The 19,300-nt window shown below is 37.8% G+C and overlaps 3 protein-coding genes and 1 pseudogene across 3 annotated transcripts; all 4 read left to right on the top strand.

Annotated features, from left to right (window-relative positions):
* The first annotated feature begins 4,743 nt into the window (after positions 1 to 4,743).
* Positions 4,744 to 7,350, top strand: LOC103953780 (WEB family protein At2g40480-like). The gene is given in 4 exon segments (XM_009365576.3): positions 4,744 to 5,214; positions 5,638 to 6,069; positions 6,071 to 6,454; positions 6,456 to 7,350. Coding segments are annotated over 4 exon segments (1,770 nt in total). The 5' UTR covers positions 4,744 to 4,959; the 3' UTR covers positions 7,155 to 7,350.
* Positions 7,351 to 9,176: 1,826 nt separating this feature from the next.
* Positions 9,177 to 11,097, top strand: LOC103953781. The gene is made up of 5 exons (XM_048564923.1): positions 9,177 to 9,259; positions 9,374 to 9,526; positions 10,003 to 10,137; positions 10,355 to 10,446; positions 10,640 to 11,097. Exons 1-5 carry the CDS (start codon positions 9,177 to 9,179, stop codon positions 10,744 to 10,746), a joined length of 570 nt encoding a protein of 189 aa, XP_048420880.1. The 3' UTR covers positions 10,747 to 11,097.
* A 1,033-nt stretch (positions 11,098 to 12,130) lies between these two features.
* On the top strand, positions 12,131 to 15,160 carry LOC103953782 (annotated as a pseudogene).
* A 373-nt stretch (positions 15,161 to 15,533) lies between these two features.
* LOC103958685 (uroporphyrinogen decarboxylase) lies at positions 15,534 to 18,623 on the top strand (the record flags this gene model as incomplete). The annotated part of the gene is made up of 6 exons (XM_009370988.3): positions 15,534 to 15,786; positions 16,236 to 16,357; positions 16,462 to 16,572; positions 16,703 to 16,891; positions 17,322 to 17,447; positions 17,942 to 18,623. Coding segments are annotated over 6 exons (1,317 nt in total), but the record flags the coding sequence as incomplete, so codon positions are not given.
* Between the last annotated feature and the right edge of the window lie 677 nt (positions 18,624 to 19,300).

Genomic DNA, 19,300 nt, shown 5'->3' with positions numbered 1-19,300 from the left:
AACCAAGATCCTAGCACCACATATCCTAACTCCACAGACTTTGTATAATTTCGCATTATTTGTACTACTTTATGTAATTTCTTATTTATTTTTAGAACTTTATTTAATTTCTTATGTAATTTCTTATTTACTTTTAGAACTTTATTTAATTTCTTATGTAATTTCTTATTTATTTTTAGAACTTTATTTAATTTCTTAATGTAATTTCTTATTTACTTTTACAACTTTATTTAATTTCTTATTTATTTTTAGAACTTTATTTAATTTCTTATGTAATTTCTTATTTACTTTTACAACTTTATTATATAATTTCTTATTTATTTCTAGAACTTTATTTAAAATTACACCAAATAACATTACATAACCTCACCATTTAAACTTAAAAAAAAAAAAAAAAAAAAAAACACACTAAAAAAAAAAAACACACCAAATAACATTACAATACACTTTATTCTTCAACCACAAGCCTTATTTTAATTATCTTCGCCTTCGTGCAATCTCCACTGATGGTCAATCAAGTCATTCTGGCGGGTTATGTGCCAGTATGGCTCTTGCAATGAAGTGTACCGTTGAACGATCAATTCATTGTAACGTCTATCCCGTTCCAACGGCTCGTGTTGCACGGGATCTTCGGTCCGGTCATGAGCATAGTAGATTTGTGTTCTTTAGTTGTTCATCGGATCCGGCTCGTATTCATCGACGACATCATAATCATACTCGTCTTCAACAATCATGTTGTGGAGAATAATACACGTCATCATGATGGATCGAAGAGCCTCGACATCAAACATTCTAGCTGCAGCCCTGACAATGGCCCAATGAGCTTGCAGGATACCAAAACAACGCTCAACATCCTTCCTACACCCTTCTTGACACTTTGCGAAGTGTTTCTCTTTTTCACTCTGCGGATGTGGCACTGTTTTGACAAATGTTGACCACCTTGGGTAAATACCATCCGCAAGGTAGTATGGTCCATCGTATTTATTACCATTAACCCAATATGTGCATCTCGGCCCATTTCCTTGTAGCAGTTCGTCAAACACTGGAGATTGGGCAAGGACATTTAGGTCATTCTGAGCTCCTGGAACACCAAAAAAAGCATGCCAAATCCATGTATCAAAAGAAGCCACCGCTTCCAAATTGATGTTTTTGGCTCCTTTTCTGTCGCCATAAGCTCCTTGCCACGCACTTGGACAGTTTTTCCATGTCCAGTGCATGCAGTCGATGCTTCCAATCATGCCAGGAAAGCCTCGCATCTCACCCTTCCTCAGAAGTCTTCGTATGTCCCTTGGCATGGGTTGCCGAAGGTACTCATTGGTGTAGAGGGCTTCAATTGCAGAGCAAAACCGCATCAGGGACTCCAGAACTGTTGTTTTTCCCATCCTTGCGATCTCATCCACTTGATCTGCAGATGCTCCATATGCAAGCATTCGCAAGGCAGCCGTAATTTTTTGCTCAGGAAGAAGACCTAGAACATGAAAAGCATCATCTTTTTGCACAAAATATGGATCATGGTTGCAAACATCACTCATGATTTTATCAAACAAACTTCGTTGCATTCTAAAACGACGTCTAAAAACATGATAAGGGAAAACGCTGTTGGGAATAAAATAATCTTCCAAGAAATCTTTACCTCGTCTTTCCCTTCTTCTATCGATGTTTGCCGCACGTCTAGGTTTGGTTATCTGACCCATAGCTTCCATGATACGGCGGGAATGTGAGGCCCTCCGCCTTCTATGGTGATCATCCTCATCCTCCTCCATTGCAAAGGCCTCATCTCCACCTCCACCTTGGTCAAGATTGACCAATTCTTCCTGTTGTGCGAACAACCTTTTCTGCTCTTCTTGCAACTGTTTATACGCTCTCCTTGAAGAAGACATTGTAAGAACTCAAGATTTGAAAACGATAAAGAAGAATTCTGAGCTAAAAAAAAAGGATTGAGTTTAGTGTGAGGATGGATGTAGGGATGTAGGGTTTATATGGACAAAAAAAAAAAGATGAGGTTCTGGACAATGCCACGTGGCACTACGTGATTGGTTGAAAATCTTATTAAAATCTTGGCTAAATTATTGTAAATAGGAAGTGACACGTGGCGTGTCGGGATTGGTTGAAAATCTTATCAGAAATCTATCTACAAAATAGTACGTTCGGATAATGACACGTGGCGTGACAAGATTGGTTAAAAATCTTATCGAAATCTTGCCTAAATTATTGTAAACAGGAAGTGACACGTGGGTTGTCGGGATTGGTTGAAAATCTTAGCGGAAATCTATTCAAAAAATAGTACGTTCGGATAATGACACGTGGCGTGACTAGATTGGTTAAAAATCCTATCCGAAATTAAAACTATTTTTTTTATTTATTATTTTATAAAAAAATTATTTAATATTTTAAATGGACTGGATGCCAGCGCATTTTGTAGGGGTGGAGATCGTTTGTGCCAGCGCATTTTTAGATTGGGTGCCAGCACATTTTTTTTGGAGTGGAGATGCTTTGGCCTATTACTGTTCATTGGGTCTATTATTGTTTACTGAAGTGGATAAATGGGTTGGGTGCTGGCGCAAAGTCTTTAGGGGTAAAGTTGCTCTAATGAGGGTGTTAGAGTCGTCGAGCCTAGGAGGTATTATGGGCTTAAGAATTGTGATCAATTGGATCATTGAAGTGAACTGAAAAGGCCCATTTAATCATAGTTTGGGTACATAAGTACCAATCTGATATGGGCTTTTTAAGTTCAAGTCCAAATGACTTGTTTTGAGGATTAATTTCCATTTCCATATTTAATAAAAATTATTGTCACACCATATGATTGTTTGCCATGTGCAGGATCCTTCTTTAAACCTTGAAAAAGAAAGAAAAAAAAAGGCGAATGCATTAATTGATTTTTTTTTTTTCACTGTAATCGCTTTTACTTTTACGACAAAAGCAAATAAAAAGGGGAAAAAAGTCACTGTAATCTAATTTTAGAAAATAAAAAGGAGAAAAAAGAAACATAAAAAAGTAAAGTTACCAACCAAAACGAAGTTTCCATCAACTTTAAAATGTCAATCATCACCTCTACTGGGTAATGACTTTCCCAAAAACCGCAAATCACGCTCTCGATCCAAAGCACAAAAAAGAGACTAGTCAACAACCACATTTTATGTCCTCACTGATAATGGTGGATCCAAAATTTTAATATCAAGTAATTTCAATATGAACAATAGATTACAATTTTTCATTCATATCTTTGTGCAAATAACATTACAAACTACAAAAATTAAATTTGTTCACAAATGTTAGACTAGGTGCTACACTGCTAGTGGCAGTCTTCGATGGTTGGGTGGGGTGGGGGACGGATCCCTTTCCATCTAATCCACCTAGTTCGAAATCTGGGCCGTTGAAAATTGATCAAATGGCTACAAACAGGAAACCCCTTAATAACTGTAGTTGTTGAATTAAAATTCAACGACCTGGATCCTGAACTAAATAGATTAGGTAGAAGTGGGGAATGAGGAATAGCCAAAAAAAAAAAAAGAATTAGAATTTAGTAAAGTGAAGAAGTAAAAATGGGATTGGGTTGGAATTGGTGTCGGACTTTACTTAAAAGTCGTTTGGGGTTTAACTTTTTTGTTTAAATGCTTTGAACTCTGAATTAAAAATGGTGCTACTACTAAATGCTGTCTCCTGTGGATCCGAAGGGTCTCTCACGTGCTTGTGCTTTTAATTTTTTTGTTTAAATGACTTGATTCAAAACGACTTCGTTTTGACTAAGTCATTTATAAAAAAATGTCTTCTTCTTTCTCCTTCTATTTTGTAGAACCTGCACTATAATTTGCAACCATTGCTACTCTTCTCCTCTACCATAGTCCAGACTTAGGTGGTCCTTGAAGGTCCTTAAAGCCACTTATTCGAGTTTTCGGGTGGTCCTGGAAATACAGCTGCTACACTATCATAGTATAAGTGGTTGAACAATTTTTTTTTCAAGTATCCAACTACTTGTATTATGACATTTGATGTACCATCTCATGTTTCGGTACATTGAAAAATCTCTCCATTTATGACATGAGTGTATCACTATTGTAGCATCGTGTATTCGTGTGCTGATTATATAATATCATTTATTATATTTTTACACATAACATTATACTACTTGTGTCATAAAAATCCTCATCCCTCCCTCACCCGAAATCCTCAATTCTCATTTGAACTTCTCCATTTACTTTCTCATTTGCCTTTACGATCTTGCATTATAATTAATTATAAGTATAGTCTATTTTTTTAAGATTAATTATGCGAAAAAATTTAAATTCAAAATCATTTAACTCTTCAATTAGCATTGGTACAACCTTAATATTTTTTTTAAGGGGACCAACCGGTGGTTTTACCAAGTTGATTCACCTTTTTAAGAGCTAAAAAAAGTCACAGAGAAATTTCAGCATTTTCCTTGCCATCATCATGTGAAACATAATTCAACTATTTTTTAAAACAACTGTTAATTTACAAAACACATTTGGTTTATAACAAAATTAAAATTGAAAGTGAATGTAAGACCTCTTATTTGCACAAGTACATAAACATTAGTATATCTTAAAGCTTTTTAATCTACGATAGCGTTAATAAATTAGACAATTCAACTGATTTTCCCTCCAACCAATCTCTCGTTCGGCACGTCGTTAATAATAACCCCCCATCACTTAAACCCCACTCACACTTTTTTTTTTCCTTTTCTTTTTTTTTTGGGGTCAAAAAAACCCCACCCACACTGAAAACCAAAAAGGTTCTCTCTTTCCCGTTTCCACTGCAAAGCTTTACTCACCGAGTGGACCCAGCTGTACCGACCGAGTCACAACTCGGTCCCCCACCACCACCAGCTAAAAAGAATGTTTGGTTTTTCCATCATGGGCCTGCCCAAAATCTCCTCTTTAAAGCCTTCGTCTTGCTGCGAAGAACTGCGCTTCAACAATTTCGAAGCTTTCCGCAATGGCCGCCGAAGCGGTTCCGGGTACTCCCCGCATAAACGAAATGAGGCCCGAAATCGGGACGGAGTTCCGTTTTAACAACGGTTCGGGTCATGGACATGGAGCTCCCGGGTCCCCATGTCCTCCGGGGATAAGGAGGGTGGGTTTAAGGGCAGTGATTGATACGTCCCCGCCTTTCGGGTCGGTCGAGGAGGCTGTGACCCGTTTTGGCGGGAGGGGGTCTTGGATACCATTCTACAAGCTCGGAGAAAACTGTGTAAGTCTACCTTCTTGGCTTCTTATATTTAAATTCTGGTTACATTGATACACTATGAAATGCAGAGATTCTCGGTGCAGGACGTTGTTCGCATATTTTGTATTGATAATCTCGGTATTAGTATAATAACATAGACAATGTATGTCGAACATTTTTTGTAGTGACATGTAGTTTACCAAAATTGCACCATACTGACCGTTCATCATTTAATATTAGTAAAGAACGCACGTCTTGTCCAGAGAACAACTAACGAGATCTATGTACTCTGTACATTATAGTACATATTTTTTCATATCCTACTTAGTTATGATAATTTCTGCTTCTCTCGATCATGTTTGCTTCTTGAATTATTAAGCATTTCAAAAGTTTTTCGGGTGTTTAGGTGATTTTAATTCATATCTACAATAACATTGTGATAAGCAGAATGGGGTTGAGGAATTTGACCTGAAGAAAGTGGAGGAGCAGGCAGCTGAGTTGGAGAAGGATCTGATTGTGAAAGAACTGGAGACCCTGGATGTCCTTGAAGAACTGGCAACAACAAAAAGGATTGTGGAAGAGCTAAAGCGACAGCTACAGAAAGAGGCATTGAAAAGCTTGACAGTCTCGCCGCAAGATTCCCATTTGGAAGAACACATGTTATCATCCCCTGCCATCAAAGAAATGAACAAGGAAATTTATACGACTGTGGGAAGCAACAATGAACAGGTGATGGGAAATTCGAGTCCCTACCCGAATTCTCCTGATCTGATCTTGATGGAGTTGAAACAAGCAAAATTGAACCTCGGTAAAACAATCAGTGATCTTGGGGTGATTCAATCTTCTGTCGAATGTTTGAATAAGAAGATGCGAAGCGAGAAAAGTGTTACTTGAAAAGACCCGGGAGAGGCTGACTTCGCAGTTTGCAGGGGTTTCGTCACTAGAGGAGGAGATGAAGAACATTAAAGTGAGGGCACAAATAGGCGATGATGCAGAAACAAATACTAAGAGTGGCTTTGGCAATTCAGCATTTGTTTCAAGGGAGCATATGCAGTTTAGTAAAATAGTGGAAGCTGTGAACTTTGAAGCATCTGGGGCAATGTCAAGGAATGAGCATTCCAAGAACATTATGGAGACTGCTGAAATGAGGTGGATTGCAGCTAAAAAGATGGAAGAAGCGGCAAAGGCAGCAGAGGCCGTTGCTCTTGCTGAAATCAAGGCTTTAACAAGTGGTGGGAGCTCGTCAGGGTACGTCCTTCCAGAGCCCTGAGCAAATGAATTTTAGTTCTCAGATGAAATCTCCTCTAAACTCGAAAGCTCAAGAAGCTGAGGGCTGGTTCAAGAAGAAGCTAGTGGATGCCATGCGCCAAATCGATGAAGCTCATACTTCTAAACTGGCTATATTGAGGAAGCTGAAAGAAGCAACGGAAGAAGTCAAACACAGCAAACAATTCTTGGAGGAGGCTCTGAACAAAGTAGAAATTGCGAATCGAAAGCAACTTGCTGCCGAAGAAGCTCTTGAGAGTTGGGGACCCGAGCACCATCAGAAGGGACAAGCAGCAGCCTACAACATTCACAACCTAAACAACTTCCGATCACCAGATTATAACCTGAACTCTCCGATGAATGAGATGAACAAGTCAGTCATAGTAAATGATGGCCCGAAGCCAGTTTTAAGGTCAACATGCTCGATGCGAGATGTACTTAGCAGGAAGCAAGTTCTCCCCGAAGATTTTGTGGCAACAAAGGAAGTGGATCGCAGCCAGACTGACACTCACAGAGTAGCTTTGAGTGAAATGCTTCATGCTCTGAGGGAGGATTTAACATTTCCTTCGAAAGTCGAGAAGGAAGGAAATGATCAGAAGCCGGTTTTAGCACATAGGAAGAAATTCGGGTTCATCCAGATTTCGCTTCCCTTGTCGAGGCCGAGTAAGAAAAAGATGCAAACTTCGAATGCAATGTGACACCATTAGATTGATTAACAGTTTCTATTCAGTTCTTTTGCTCTTTTGAGTTATGGTTTTGCTTATGTCTGTCTTGAAGGTGTTGTTTCATTGTTTGGCAGTCTGTATAGGTGATTTTATTAATATGTATTATGCAGTGAGTCTGGACATTTATTTTACTTTGTTTGATGGATTGGAGTGAAGTTTTTTGCTAAAATGCCTTCACCTTGTACAGGTAATTATATTTCTTAGGTTGTACTTAAATTCACATGGGTTTATATAGATACAGAAGACTTAGTGTTTTAGAATTCATACAACTGACCTTATTTAATGAGATAAAACTTGGTTGTTGTTGTTGTGTATTTATATAGATGATATGTTTACTTACGAGTATTGAGGACGGTAGGGAATCATAAAGCTTGTAGACAAAGAAAGTAACAAATGCGAATCAAATTAACTACTCCCACTACTTGATTCCACTTCTCAAAATTCAGAGTGTTTGATTACTAATTTTAAAGCGAGCCTCACATGTTGATTCTTTAAGTGTTTAGTAAATGCGGAAGAAGTTGGGAATTCGAATCATCTTTTTCGTAGTGTATCTAATTCTAAGTAAACATGCCAAGAAGTAATTTTGTCTATTCGAGTGCTATGCTTATTGTACATGCATTGATAGTCAAAGACGACACATTCACTATAAAAAGATATAATATGATGACTCATTCTTGACAAGTTTCTCATTTACTAGTGAAAAATGAGGTGTTATTATCACTTTGAACTTGATCTAAGTCCAAAATTTTCAGCACGTCAATAACATATATTCAAAAAAGTTTGTAAATTCTTTGATTTATATAAGGCATTGTGTTGTATGTGGTCTAATATCCTAGTAGATAAAGTGTTTGGTTTCCACTTATGCGCAGGGGCGAAGTCAGCATAGAATCATTGGTTGTTCATGACCCCAATAACTCCAAAAACCCTATGTATATTGTATTTGACCCTATAAACGGTTAGGGTAAACTAAATTACAACCTCCTCCTTCTCCTACTTCTTCTTCTATCTTTTTTATCACCCATGTCTTTCTTTTCTCTTTTCATGCATGCGACTCTACTGTGCGTCCCAAATGCTTAATGTGCTTTAGTGGACAAGTCCTGTCAATCTTCAACATTACTTTATCTTTCCATGTAGCCACCCTTGACAAACATCTACATAATAAGTCTTCAACATATATTGGCAAGAATCGACATTCTCCTATCAAATGCTCGACAAAATGGTCCAATGGAGTGTTTTTTGGGTCCAAATCATGATCCCATTATTTGATCTGCCACTGCTCATGCATGCTGAGTTCGAAACACTCATATTTCCTAAGTTATTCTAATAGTTTCGAACTCGCCTTGTCTCTTTAATAATAATAATAATAAAATTTTAAAAGGCATCGTGGCATTGTGCTTGCACACTAGTCACTAGTTGTCGTTAGAAATCATAGTGCTCAATGCCGCCCATTTCCACCTTGCGCGCATTCTAAGGGAAACGTACTTTTAGTAGAGTGAGGATCCTGAGAGTTTTAGGAATTTTTCATTTACATTCGTTCATCGTACATCTTACAGTTAGTTTTTATTATATATTGTTTATATTCAATTTTAAATAAAAAAATTTACAATAATTTCAGACCGTACAATGTATAATTAACTGATGCGATTGAAGAATCCCATCCCCACAAAAAGAATTCGAAGAGAATTCTCCCGGCTTTTTTGTATTTTGCCTCTCTTTTCAGGTAACTTTTCAATTTTACAGCAAGCCCGCCCGCCCAAAACCCGCGCGCAAGTTAGCAATGCACATAGAACTACACTAACGTACACTCTGCTTCCACCCTAGGGACCACACCACGTGGGGCATAGTGGGGAAAAACTGCAAGTGGGTTGGCCCACAAAATGCATACTTATTTACGTGCGCCATTAACCACCAGCGTATCTTATATTGCGCCGTCTTCTGGTCTTCCACTAATTCACGCGAGTTCTATAAAATGCAGAGTTGCAGGGTGGTCCTTCAATGGGGAATCCGAGAAGGATCCGGAAGAGGGTTCGAGCAATCCGTCGAGCTCCCGATGGAAGTGCCTTTTGGAAAATTAAATGGTGCGGCATAAAATGCATTATTTTTCTTTAATTTTATTTGGGTTTAATTACGTTTGATTTTCTTTTGTAATTTAATTTGGATAATATTTTGGGATTTTGATCATTTGTTTGCAGCAATTCCTGTGGGGCTTCGGTCCCCATTGCTTTGGCTGGGATGCACGAGCGCGAATTCAACGAGAACGTGAAGAGGTTCAGAGGCGTTAGCGTGGATGTTAAGAAACAGAGCATTTGGGACCAGCTTGTAATCATGGCCCCTTTCCATTTCTTGTAAGTTTTTTTCTTTTTCATTTTTTTTTTTTCAATTGATTTAGTTATTTTTAATTGCTTATTTAGAAAACACTCACGCTCATAATTGCTTTCGGTAGAAGTGTTTTTGTTAGAAGTATTGAAATTCTTAGTGCTTCTTGAAAGTGTTTCGTGCAAAAATATTTAGCACTTGCTTAATAGAAATCACTTCTATACGAGTCAGAAGCACTTTTAAGTATTTTTGTTGAACGCAATCAAGAGCACTTGTAATCCTTCTGTAAACAATCTCAAACAAAGCCGGACTTGTTTGGAAGTGATTTTAACTATAGTTAAACCAAAAAGACTTCTTACAACTCGTTTAGGAGAAAAGTTTAAAAAGCACACGTGTGGCATATGTACTTATAAGTTTTTTTCAAGAAGTACATGATAGGACTTTCAAGTGTCTTTTTAGGAATCACTTATATTTTTATTAAACGCTTATTTTGTGGGTTTATCAGGAAAGAGTTTACCAAGGCAAGCAAGGCTGGAAATTGGGTTGCCATTAATCGAGAAGGGTTTGAGGCATGGAAGAACGACAAGGCTTACTGGCTTACCAGAAAGCTTTGCTTGAAGAAGCAAATGATAAGTTTAAGGTAAATTCACTGACATGAAATTATCAACTGTTTATGTAGCATTCGCTCTTAGCATGATCACTTGGGGAGAAACTTACCTATAATGGGGTTGCCACTGTAGTTTATCTCATGCCAATAATGTATTTTTCGGCGAGGAAATGAAAATAATGACAGTACGTGATTGGTTTCAACTTTAATCATCATATATCTAGTTTTAATTGTTCATAATATGGTTTAGCCACAGTTTTCCGAAGACTACGAGAATTCTGATGGCTCTGATGTATTTTGGGATCACTCTGCTACAACTGGATCTTGGCACACCTACCATCGGTCTCTCTCTCTCTCTCTCTCTCTCTCTGCTTGTTCTTGTCCTATAGTTCTCTTTAACCCTAATGTTAGTAAAAAAGGGACGAGTGCCGGAGGAGAACATAGGAGTGCGAAAATCACTTTCGATTGCATCGCTCTTGTTTCTTATTCAACATTGTCCTGCTAATTCTCTAAACTTTGTTACCTCCTGAAACAGGCCAATGGTGCATGAGTTCACCTCATGGAACTGGAAAATGGTGCATGGTTTTTGAGGATTCGGAAGCTAAGAAATCGCCTTTTTTAGCTGATCGTTTATGGGGGTAACGGAAGCCCCTCCAATCGATCAAACAAAAAAAGTGATTCAGTCCGACTCAAGCGAGTGAGCGAAAGGCGGGGAAAGAGAGCGAGTTCGACTCGTCATTTCTGAGATTACTTTTTCCCATTACCTGTTTCTTCAAAGGCAAGTCATTTGGCTATTGTACAGTAAGTAACAAAAGGGTGGTTAATTTCCTATGTAGAGTTGAAGGTTTCACTTTTTGATGTGAAATACTTGAGACCCAGACGTTTTGTGTTCATAATATGGTCTCGAGAATGTTTTGCCTTGCACTTATGTAACAAGAAGTTTCAAATTTTACCGCATTTGGCTATAAATTTGTGATCTTATTTACGTTGTTCCTGATACGGATTTTTCATCTAATATGTTGTACTTTCTCTCTTTTTTTTTTCGCGTCTATGAGAAATATAGAAAAATTGATATGTTAGAGGCATGATTGACCAAGATTCAACCTACTCCCATTCCCAACAAGCCTTGTGCTATTTTCTTCAAGGCAATATGGTAATTTTATTTTGTAATGTTTTTATTAATCTTTTGAAAAGGGCAACGTGGTAAATTTAACCTCTCACTTTAAATCATGCATGTAAAATTCCATTTTAATTCAAATGTTTATATGTGACAAAGTTAAATTATTCTAAAATTTGTTTAGAATTGCTTTTAAAACGATTGAAAACGATTTTAGAGAAAAATGTTTTTGGGTCCAAAAGGTGTTATTTAGAAGAATAGTGCTTCTAGCAATTTTTAGCTATTTTTCTATGATTCACTTGGATTTTTACTAATAATTGATTTCAAAAATATTTTCAATAAAAACACTTTTAAATGACCTCTTAATCTATGAAATGAAGATGCGAAAGCAAGGGCGCTAGGGTTTTGGGACATTTCATCAAATTTTTGAACACGCTAGCAGCCTCAGTTACTGATTTTATATGTAAATGAGAGACTTTTCTTATAATTACAATCAAAACATAATTTTAGTAGCGTTACTTGTTTAATAGACACTATGGTGATTGATTGGCGCAGAGATAACATTTTACGTATATAAGGCATAGCAAAACTTCCTCTGTGAGAAGAAAAAAGGTTTGGGGAAATGAGGATGAAATTAAAAGGGAAGAAAACAAAAGAGAGAAAATTAGAGATATTCTCTTTTTTGTGCGAATTAAAATGACAAATATTTCATTGGAAAAATGTTGAAGTCGGCCCTGAGAAAAACAAGATAACTACACAAAATTAAAAATACGAAAAAAATACCGAAATAGTTATTAACATTCGAAAAATCTCATTTTACATTTCAAACTTTCTATAATTAGAAAGATTATAGAATGAGATTTTTAAAGTATTAATAACATTTTCAAAAAAATACCAAATAAACAATAAAAATTGTAAGTACAGCAAAAGCTTGTTCGAAGGGCTTTCTAGGCTCTCTATATTCGTCTCTGATGGACCGTGCCTGCAGCAGTTTCAGAAGCTCGTCTTTGCCCCTTCCATGGCGATCCCCGTCTCCTCACCCGCACTCCTCCTTCCCTTCCAAGTTCAAATTGTTGGTAAGCCTCTCTCTTTCTTTCGCAATTCTCGCTTTAATTTGTTGCTGATTGCTTCGATTTCACAGAGACTGAAGCGTTTGGGCGTGGCGAAGCATCAAGGGTGGTCAGGAGCTGTTGCGGATTCAACGAAAATGGCTCCGTAAATGGGTTTCCGGTCACACCCAACAAGCTTTTCATGCAGGAGGTAGTGATTTCTCATGCCCCTTTACATGTTTTCTTTATTTGTTGGGTTTCTGTGTTTTATATGGTTTATAAAGCTTGAAAATTTTCGATTTTCAATTTGCAGTTTTGCCTTAGTTTGCAACTTTTATGGTATTGGGAAACTAGAGCTTCTGGGTTTTGATTATTTTCCATTTTAACTAATTTTTGGGTGGTAATTTTGATGTATTTTTCCTTCGCTTTTTCGGTGTTTTCAGGCGATTGGAGCTGAATATGGAGAAGGTTTTGAAACTTTTAGACCTGATGGACCTCTCAAGGTTGATGTGGTAAGGAATTTATGGAGCTATGTGTATAGTGGACAAATTGTTATTTATATTCTGTCGAATTTAATCTTCCGGTTATACTTTCTGTTGCTATGACCTTACTACTGTTAATTTATACTCCGAGTAGGATTTTTTGAACGACAAACTGCAAGAAGGTTTCCTTAAACGAATACGATATGCCATGAAACCAGATGAAGCTTATGGTCTTATATTCTCTTTTGACAATGTCGTGGTAAGTTTCTATAACACCCATTAGTTATGTGTTTCAGGTTCTGATGGTTAGAAATAAAAATGTAATGAAGTGTGGAAAATTGTATTTATGACGTCTTACTTATCAAGAAACGATTTAAATGTGCAATTACTAAAAAGAGATCGGATTGCGTGAAATATGTGTTTCAGGCTGATACTCGAACTATGAAATTAAATGCTTGGAAGCAGCTTGCTTCTGAAGAGGGTACATACTACATATCCATTTATTCTCTTTAATAGCCCATTGCATGGCTTTCCGTTCATTCTCAAGATCAGATCATATGTTGAACTGGTATATGCTGATTTGTGTGCGTGTAGAACCTTTCTTTCATTGCCTAAAATTTTGATTCTTGGTCAGGAAAGGAACTTCCCGAAGATGCAGTTTTGCAAAGACGGATGCTTTATGCAGGTGCTGATCATGTGTTGCATAAGGTTTGGGATTAGTGTTCATTTCAGGAATTGTGTTTGATTGTGTTTTCTATTTCTACTCTAATAAAATTTGTGATCATTTTCTATAGTATGAACCATCAATTTTTGATACTTTTATTGAATATAGCTCACAAGTTTCCAAAACTTTCAGCTTTTACTGTGGGATAAAGAAGATGGAGAACTGGATAGATTGGCATTAAAGTTTTCGCAATTATACTATGATAATCTTCTCAGGGTGAGTGCTAAGCCACTTGTGATCTTTTTGAGGGATTTTGATGCAACGATCTTACTGGCCTTTTCTTCTTTTTCAGCTTAGTGAACCTGTGGAGGGGATCAAAGAGTGGCTAGATGCTGTATCCACAGCTCGTATCCCTTGTGCTGTAGTTTCAAGTCTTGATCGGAGAAACATGACAGAAGCCCTAGAACGAATGGGACTGAAGAAGTACTTTCAGGTTCATGTCCTAAATTGCATGAAAGTTTTCCCATGGAAGTTACCACTGAGTTGAATGCTTTCATAATCACGAACCATCACAACTTCCACTTTTGATTTCTTATTGAGACGTAAACTGTAAACCAAGAATCATTCATGTGTTTTTGTTGATTCGACTTATATGAACGATTTCATCTGTGTGCGGATACAGGCAATTGTGACAGAGGAAGATGGAATGGATTCAATAGCTCATAGGTTTCTTTCAGCAGCTGTGAAGGTATTGTGCAACTTGCTATTATTAATTTACAAATATGGATTACGAGTGTCACTCTTGAATTGGAAGGTTGGATCTTCACTTAAGGCAGGTTCCGCATGTCTGGAGTCAGTCTGTCAGTATATATATGTTCACGTGTTATAGCTTACCCAATTATTCGTGGTATCATTCTCTGACGAAAGTCATTCTACTTGCAGCTGGATCGGAAGCCATCCAAGTGTGTTGTGTTCGAGGATGAGCCTAGGGGTATAACTGCTGCTCACAACTGTACAATGATGGCTGTGGCATTGATTGGCGCGCACCCTGCGTATGTATTTTCATCCGCTTCACCCTTGATAGCGCTGTTTGTCTGTCTGATACAGAAGTTTTATTTATTATTAATACTTACAGAATAGACATTGGAAACGCATTTACTCATGTCCAAATATGCATACGTATACTCCTCCTTTATGAATGTTCAAAAGCGCAGCTCTGAACTGTACCGTGCTATCATGTATACTGTGACGATTGATTGAGATCGACGGTGGCACATGCAGGTATGACCTGGTGCAGGCTGATCTTGCAGTTGCTAGCTTTAATGAACTTTCCGTGATCAATCTTAGAAGACTATTTGCAAACAAGGGTTCCACATTCATGGACTTGCAAAAGCAGATTATAGAGAAATCTCCACCGAAGCGGAAGCTTACGATAGATACTATTTTCTGAATTCATTTTTTCCCTTTCTAATTCATCCTCTTTACCTCTCTCCATCCCCAATCTTACAGTCTAGCAGCTGATCATCTTCTCTTCGCTTTTTGTTCCTTGGTTTGTAATTGATCTCATAAATTTGTTTTTGTGTTCTTGATATACGAATGCGTTCTAGGATTCATATAGCTGACCCTGCTTAGTGGTAAAAGATTTTGTTGTTGTTGATATATGAACTTGTTATAGTGAAAAACATTCATTTCTTATGTGGTCAAAGGTCTTGAAAGAAATTATTATCAACGTCCAATTCTTCAAGTGGATGACTATTAGACTAATTGGCCAGAGCAGTGTGCCTGCAAGGGCTGCAACTTTTGATTTGTGACTGACTAATTGTCCCTCTTTTGTCACTGTTAGAAGTGATTTCAAGTTCGATTTTCTTCACGGTATAAAATGTTTTAAGTTTAATTTGCTCCTTACATGAATCATGTAACTGGCACGGTGACATATTCCCGGTCAATAACCCCTGTTCTTTAATTGGGAGCCTAGAAAAACGGCATGTCGCAATACCTTTAAACGACAATGGTCGGAACGTTTTCGATTTCGTTACCGTTGACCGTTGGTGACATGGCAAAAACCAACACCGGTGGGAAATATCCTCTTATCGTTATTGTCATCCACCTCTGACTAAAACAGGCTCACTCCCCCTTCGTCTCCGCCTTCGCTGACAGAGAGAAACACCAGAAAAAGCTTCCAGAGTTTCAGAGAGAGATGCGAAGAGATTCGGATTAGAGAGACTTCCAATCCAATTCCTCTACGCATCCAATCATGTCCTTGCATTCACAGCTACGGCTTCATAGCTTCCATCTCTCTTCCCACCTCCCCTTCCTTCACTCCAAGATCCAGATGCGCCCCCAAGCCTCGCTTCCGCTGCGCCGTCGGAGGTATTTCAGCTAAATGATGTCGTTTGAATGCTTAATTTGGAGCTTTCGACAATTGGGTTCTGTGGGATATGGTCTGAGTGATTGGTGTTGGGTGCTTTTAAATTTGGGGTCTGTATGTAGGATACGGTGCCGTTTCGATGCTTAATTTGAATTTGAAGCTTACCCTAAGTGGCTTCTTTGGGATTTGGTCTGATTGATGTTGGGTTTGCTCCAATTTGGGTTCTTTGTTTAATGCTTAATCGTGTACTGAATGCTTGCTAATCAAGTTTGATAATGCCCACGTCCTTAATTTGGAGCTACTCCAGCTGGGCTTTGTGGGATATGGTGTAAGTGATGTTGGGAGTGTTCCAATTTGGGTTCTTTACTTACCACATAGATTGTATGCTTATTGCTTAATGATTTGTTACGTTTGATAATGCTCAGTTGTCGCACTGTGTGGTTCATTTCAGGGAGTGTGGCAGAAGCCCAAGTTGCGTCCATTGCTGAGCCCCTTTTGCTCAATGCAGTTCGTGGGGACGATGTTGAGAGACCCCCAGTTTGGCTCATGAGGCAAGCAGGGAGGTACATGAAGGCAGGTTTATGCATATATCAGATTACTATCTAATTCTCTATTAATTAGTTCTAACTTTAGTGTAAATGCACCTACTAACTTATTTCAGCATTTTAACATGACAGAGTTATCAAACTCTCTGCGAGAGGTACCCTTCGTTTAGAGAAAGATCCGAAAATGTTGACCTTGTTGTTGAAATTTCGCTACAGCCCTGGAAGGTCTTCAAGCCTGATGGAGTAAGATGCCACTCTGGGATACAGTGTTGGTGGTTTTTCAGTTTAGCCACTTACCTGTTATAATCTTGTTACCCCTTCCGTTGGGTTGCTTGTTTATTTTTTCTCACAAGTCTCCCATGTGTTGTGACAGGTCATTTTGTTCTCGGATATTTTAACTCCTCTTTCTGGGATGAATATACCATTTGACATTGTAAAAGGTAAGGGTCCTGTAATATTTGATCCTCTGCAGACTGCCGATGATGTTGGTCAAGTAAGAGAATTTGTTCCACAAGAATCAGTTCCATATGTTGGGGAAGCGTTGACAATCTTGCGAAAAGAGGTCTAACATTTTCCCTACTTATTTCTGTTTCAACTTTGAATATCTTCCTTTCATCGTAACCTTGGAATAGTTACATGTATAATTCACTAAAAGTAGTACCTTGCCAGTTGCCACAATGGTGTCAATAATATTGCTATAAAAAAGGAAGCAAAAAGAGGAAAATATATCACATGGAATTTGGAAGCAAAGACCTGAATCTTTTACAAAAGTGTCAAGGGATCCATTTGAGTCCTTACAATATTATGTTAGACTGCAGGGACCTTGAATATATAACACTGCATACCATTGTTATGAATCTAAAAATGCTATAATGGTGTAATTTAATTTTGAAGCTTAGTAGAGTTTGATATTGGATGTGATTTGAATGGTTTCTCTGCTTCAGTCAGCATCATAACCTTTGGTATGCTCACTGATATCTTCACTTTTCCAGGTAGATAATAAGGCAGCAGTGCTAGGTTTTGTCGGGGCTCCTTTCACCCTAGCATCATATGTTGTGGAAGGTGGTTCATCAAAGCATTTCTCAAAGATAAAGAGACTAGCCTTCTCTCAACCGAAGGTAACTCTTGTGCTTGCTATATTTGGTGTACACAACTTTATGGGGTGTATAATCATAATGCAACATTAAAAATGTGTTTCAGGTGGTCTACTATGGTGATACAACATTGACTACTTACTGGGGCTAATAGTATCGAGGGTTGTCAATGGTTGCAGCATTTTCTGTTTGGATTGTTTTTTTTTGTGTGACTGGAGGTCTGAAATTAGATGAAAGTTGTTCCCCATTTTATTTTTTAATCTTGTTTTCTAACTTGTTATATCATGGTCCTTTAGCATCCATCTTTCCATTCATTTTTACGATAGTTCTACTTATGGTTTCACCTTGGCAATTGGTTAGTAGCTCCTAGGGTATTCCCACCTTCCTTTGAAACCCCTCTTGCAACGTATCATTAAAAAATTTGATGTTTTTGTGGCCTGTTACATTGTTAACAAAGGAGTGAATATCCTTCTTATCTTTCTTATTCCAACTTTGTTGACGTTTAGTTCTTTCTTCAGGTCCTCCATGCATTACTTCAAAAGTTCACAACTTCGATGACAAAATATATTCGATACCAAGCTGATAGTGGAGCTCAAGCCGTTCAGATCTTTGACTCATGGGCCACAGAACTCAGCCCTGTGGATTTTGAGGAATTCAGTCTGCCATACTTGAAGCAAATTGTGGATGCTGTGAAAGAGACCCATCCAGATCTCCCCTTAATCCTTTACGCAAGCGGATCTGGGGGCTTGCTCGAGAGGCTGGCTTTGACAGGTGTTGATGTAGTTAGCTTGGACTGGACTGTTGATATGGCGGAAGGTAGAAGGCGACTGGGACCAAATATAGCAGTTCAAGGTAATGTGGATCCTGGTGTTCTCTTCGGTTCAAAAGAATTCATCACCAGCAGAATAAACGATACGGTGAGGAAAGCCGGTAGAGGGAAACATATATTGAATCTTGGCCACGGCATTGTAGTAGGTACACCCGAGGAGAACGTTGCTCATTTCTTTGAGGTCGCTAAAGATATCAGATACTGAAAATACGTTTAGCTTGAATGAATTTTCTCTTGGTTGAGCTCTTTCCTTTGTAATTCTTTGTTCCGATTTTAGTTCGTGTTAATTCGTTGCTTAATTTATACTGATCTTTGTAATTTGTTGAGCCCTTGACAGGCAAAGAGAGAAATCCAATCTCGATATTAATCTTTGTATTTGAGTTGAGGCTCTGTTAGCATTGATTTGGTCTTAAATTATGGCTTTAAGTTGCTGATTAGTGCTGATGCTCTGTTAGCACCCACTTAACTTGTGTTTTCTTTATCAAAAACGTTTTCAGTCATTTTAAAAACACTTTCAAATAAGTAAGCTACTGAAACTAGCATATCAAAATTGTCAAAGATTTTTATACCATGGCCCCTAACCAGCATTCTACGACTCCTTATAATCCAAAAAATCGTGTGTAATAATACGTTTTATAATGATGATTAAAGCTATTCAATTGTTGATTAGCTTAATGTGTCAGCCTTGTAAAATATTATTTAGGAAATAAATAAATTGATCAAACAAATAATTCATAACCTAACTGGCTTCGAACAAAAAACTTGTAGCTCGAGTGGTTAAGAGCGTATCACATACACTCACCATTAACCCTAATTCATAATTTCATGTTAACTGAAGAGAAAATCCCAAATCACTAGTACAATTCAAGTGGTTAGAATGATGCAAACTTCGATTAAGGCAATATATTTACTAGTTAACTTATATTAATTTAAGATGGAATTGGTAGGTTTATGTAACATCCCGTCCCGAAAATATCGAAACGTGCGTGTGAAATGACACTTTTACCCCTAGTCCGTTTCTTTTACGTTTAATCGTTGTTGTGAGCCT

The sequence above is a fragment of a genome, unplaced genomic scaffold (genome assembly GCF_019419815.1).
Source record: "Pyrus x bretschneideri cultivar Hongxiangsu unplaced genomic scaffold, Pyrus_bretschneideri_v1 Contig4, whole genome shotgun sequence".
NCBI lineage: Eukaryota > Viridiplantae > Streptophyta > Magnoliopsida > Rosales > Rosaceae > Pyrus > Pyrus x bretschneideri.
This window is presented reverse-complemented; position numbering and strand designations above follow the sequence as displayed.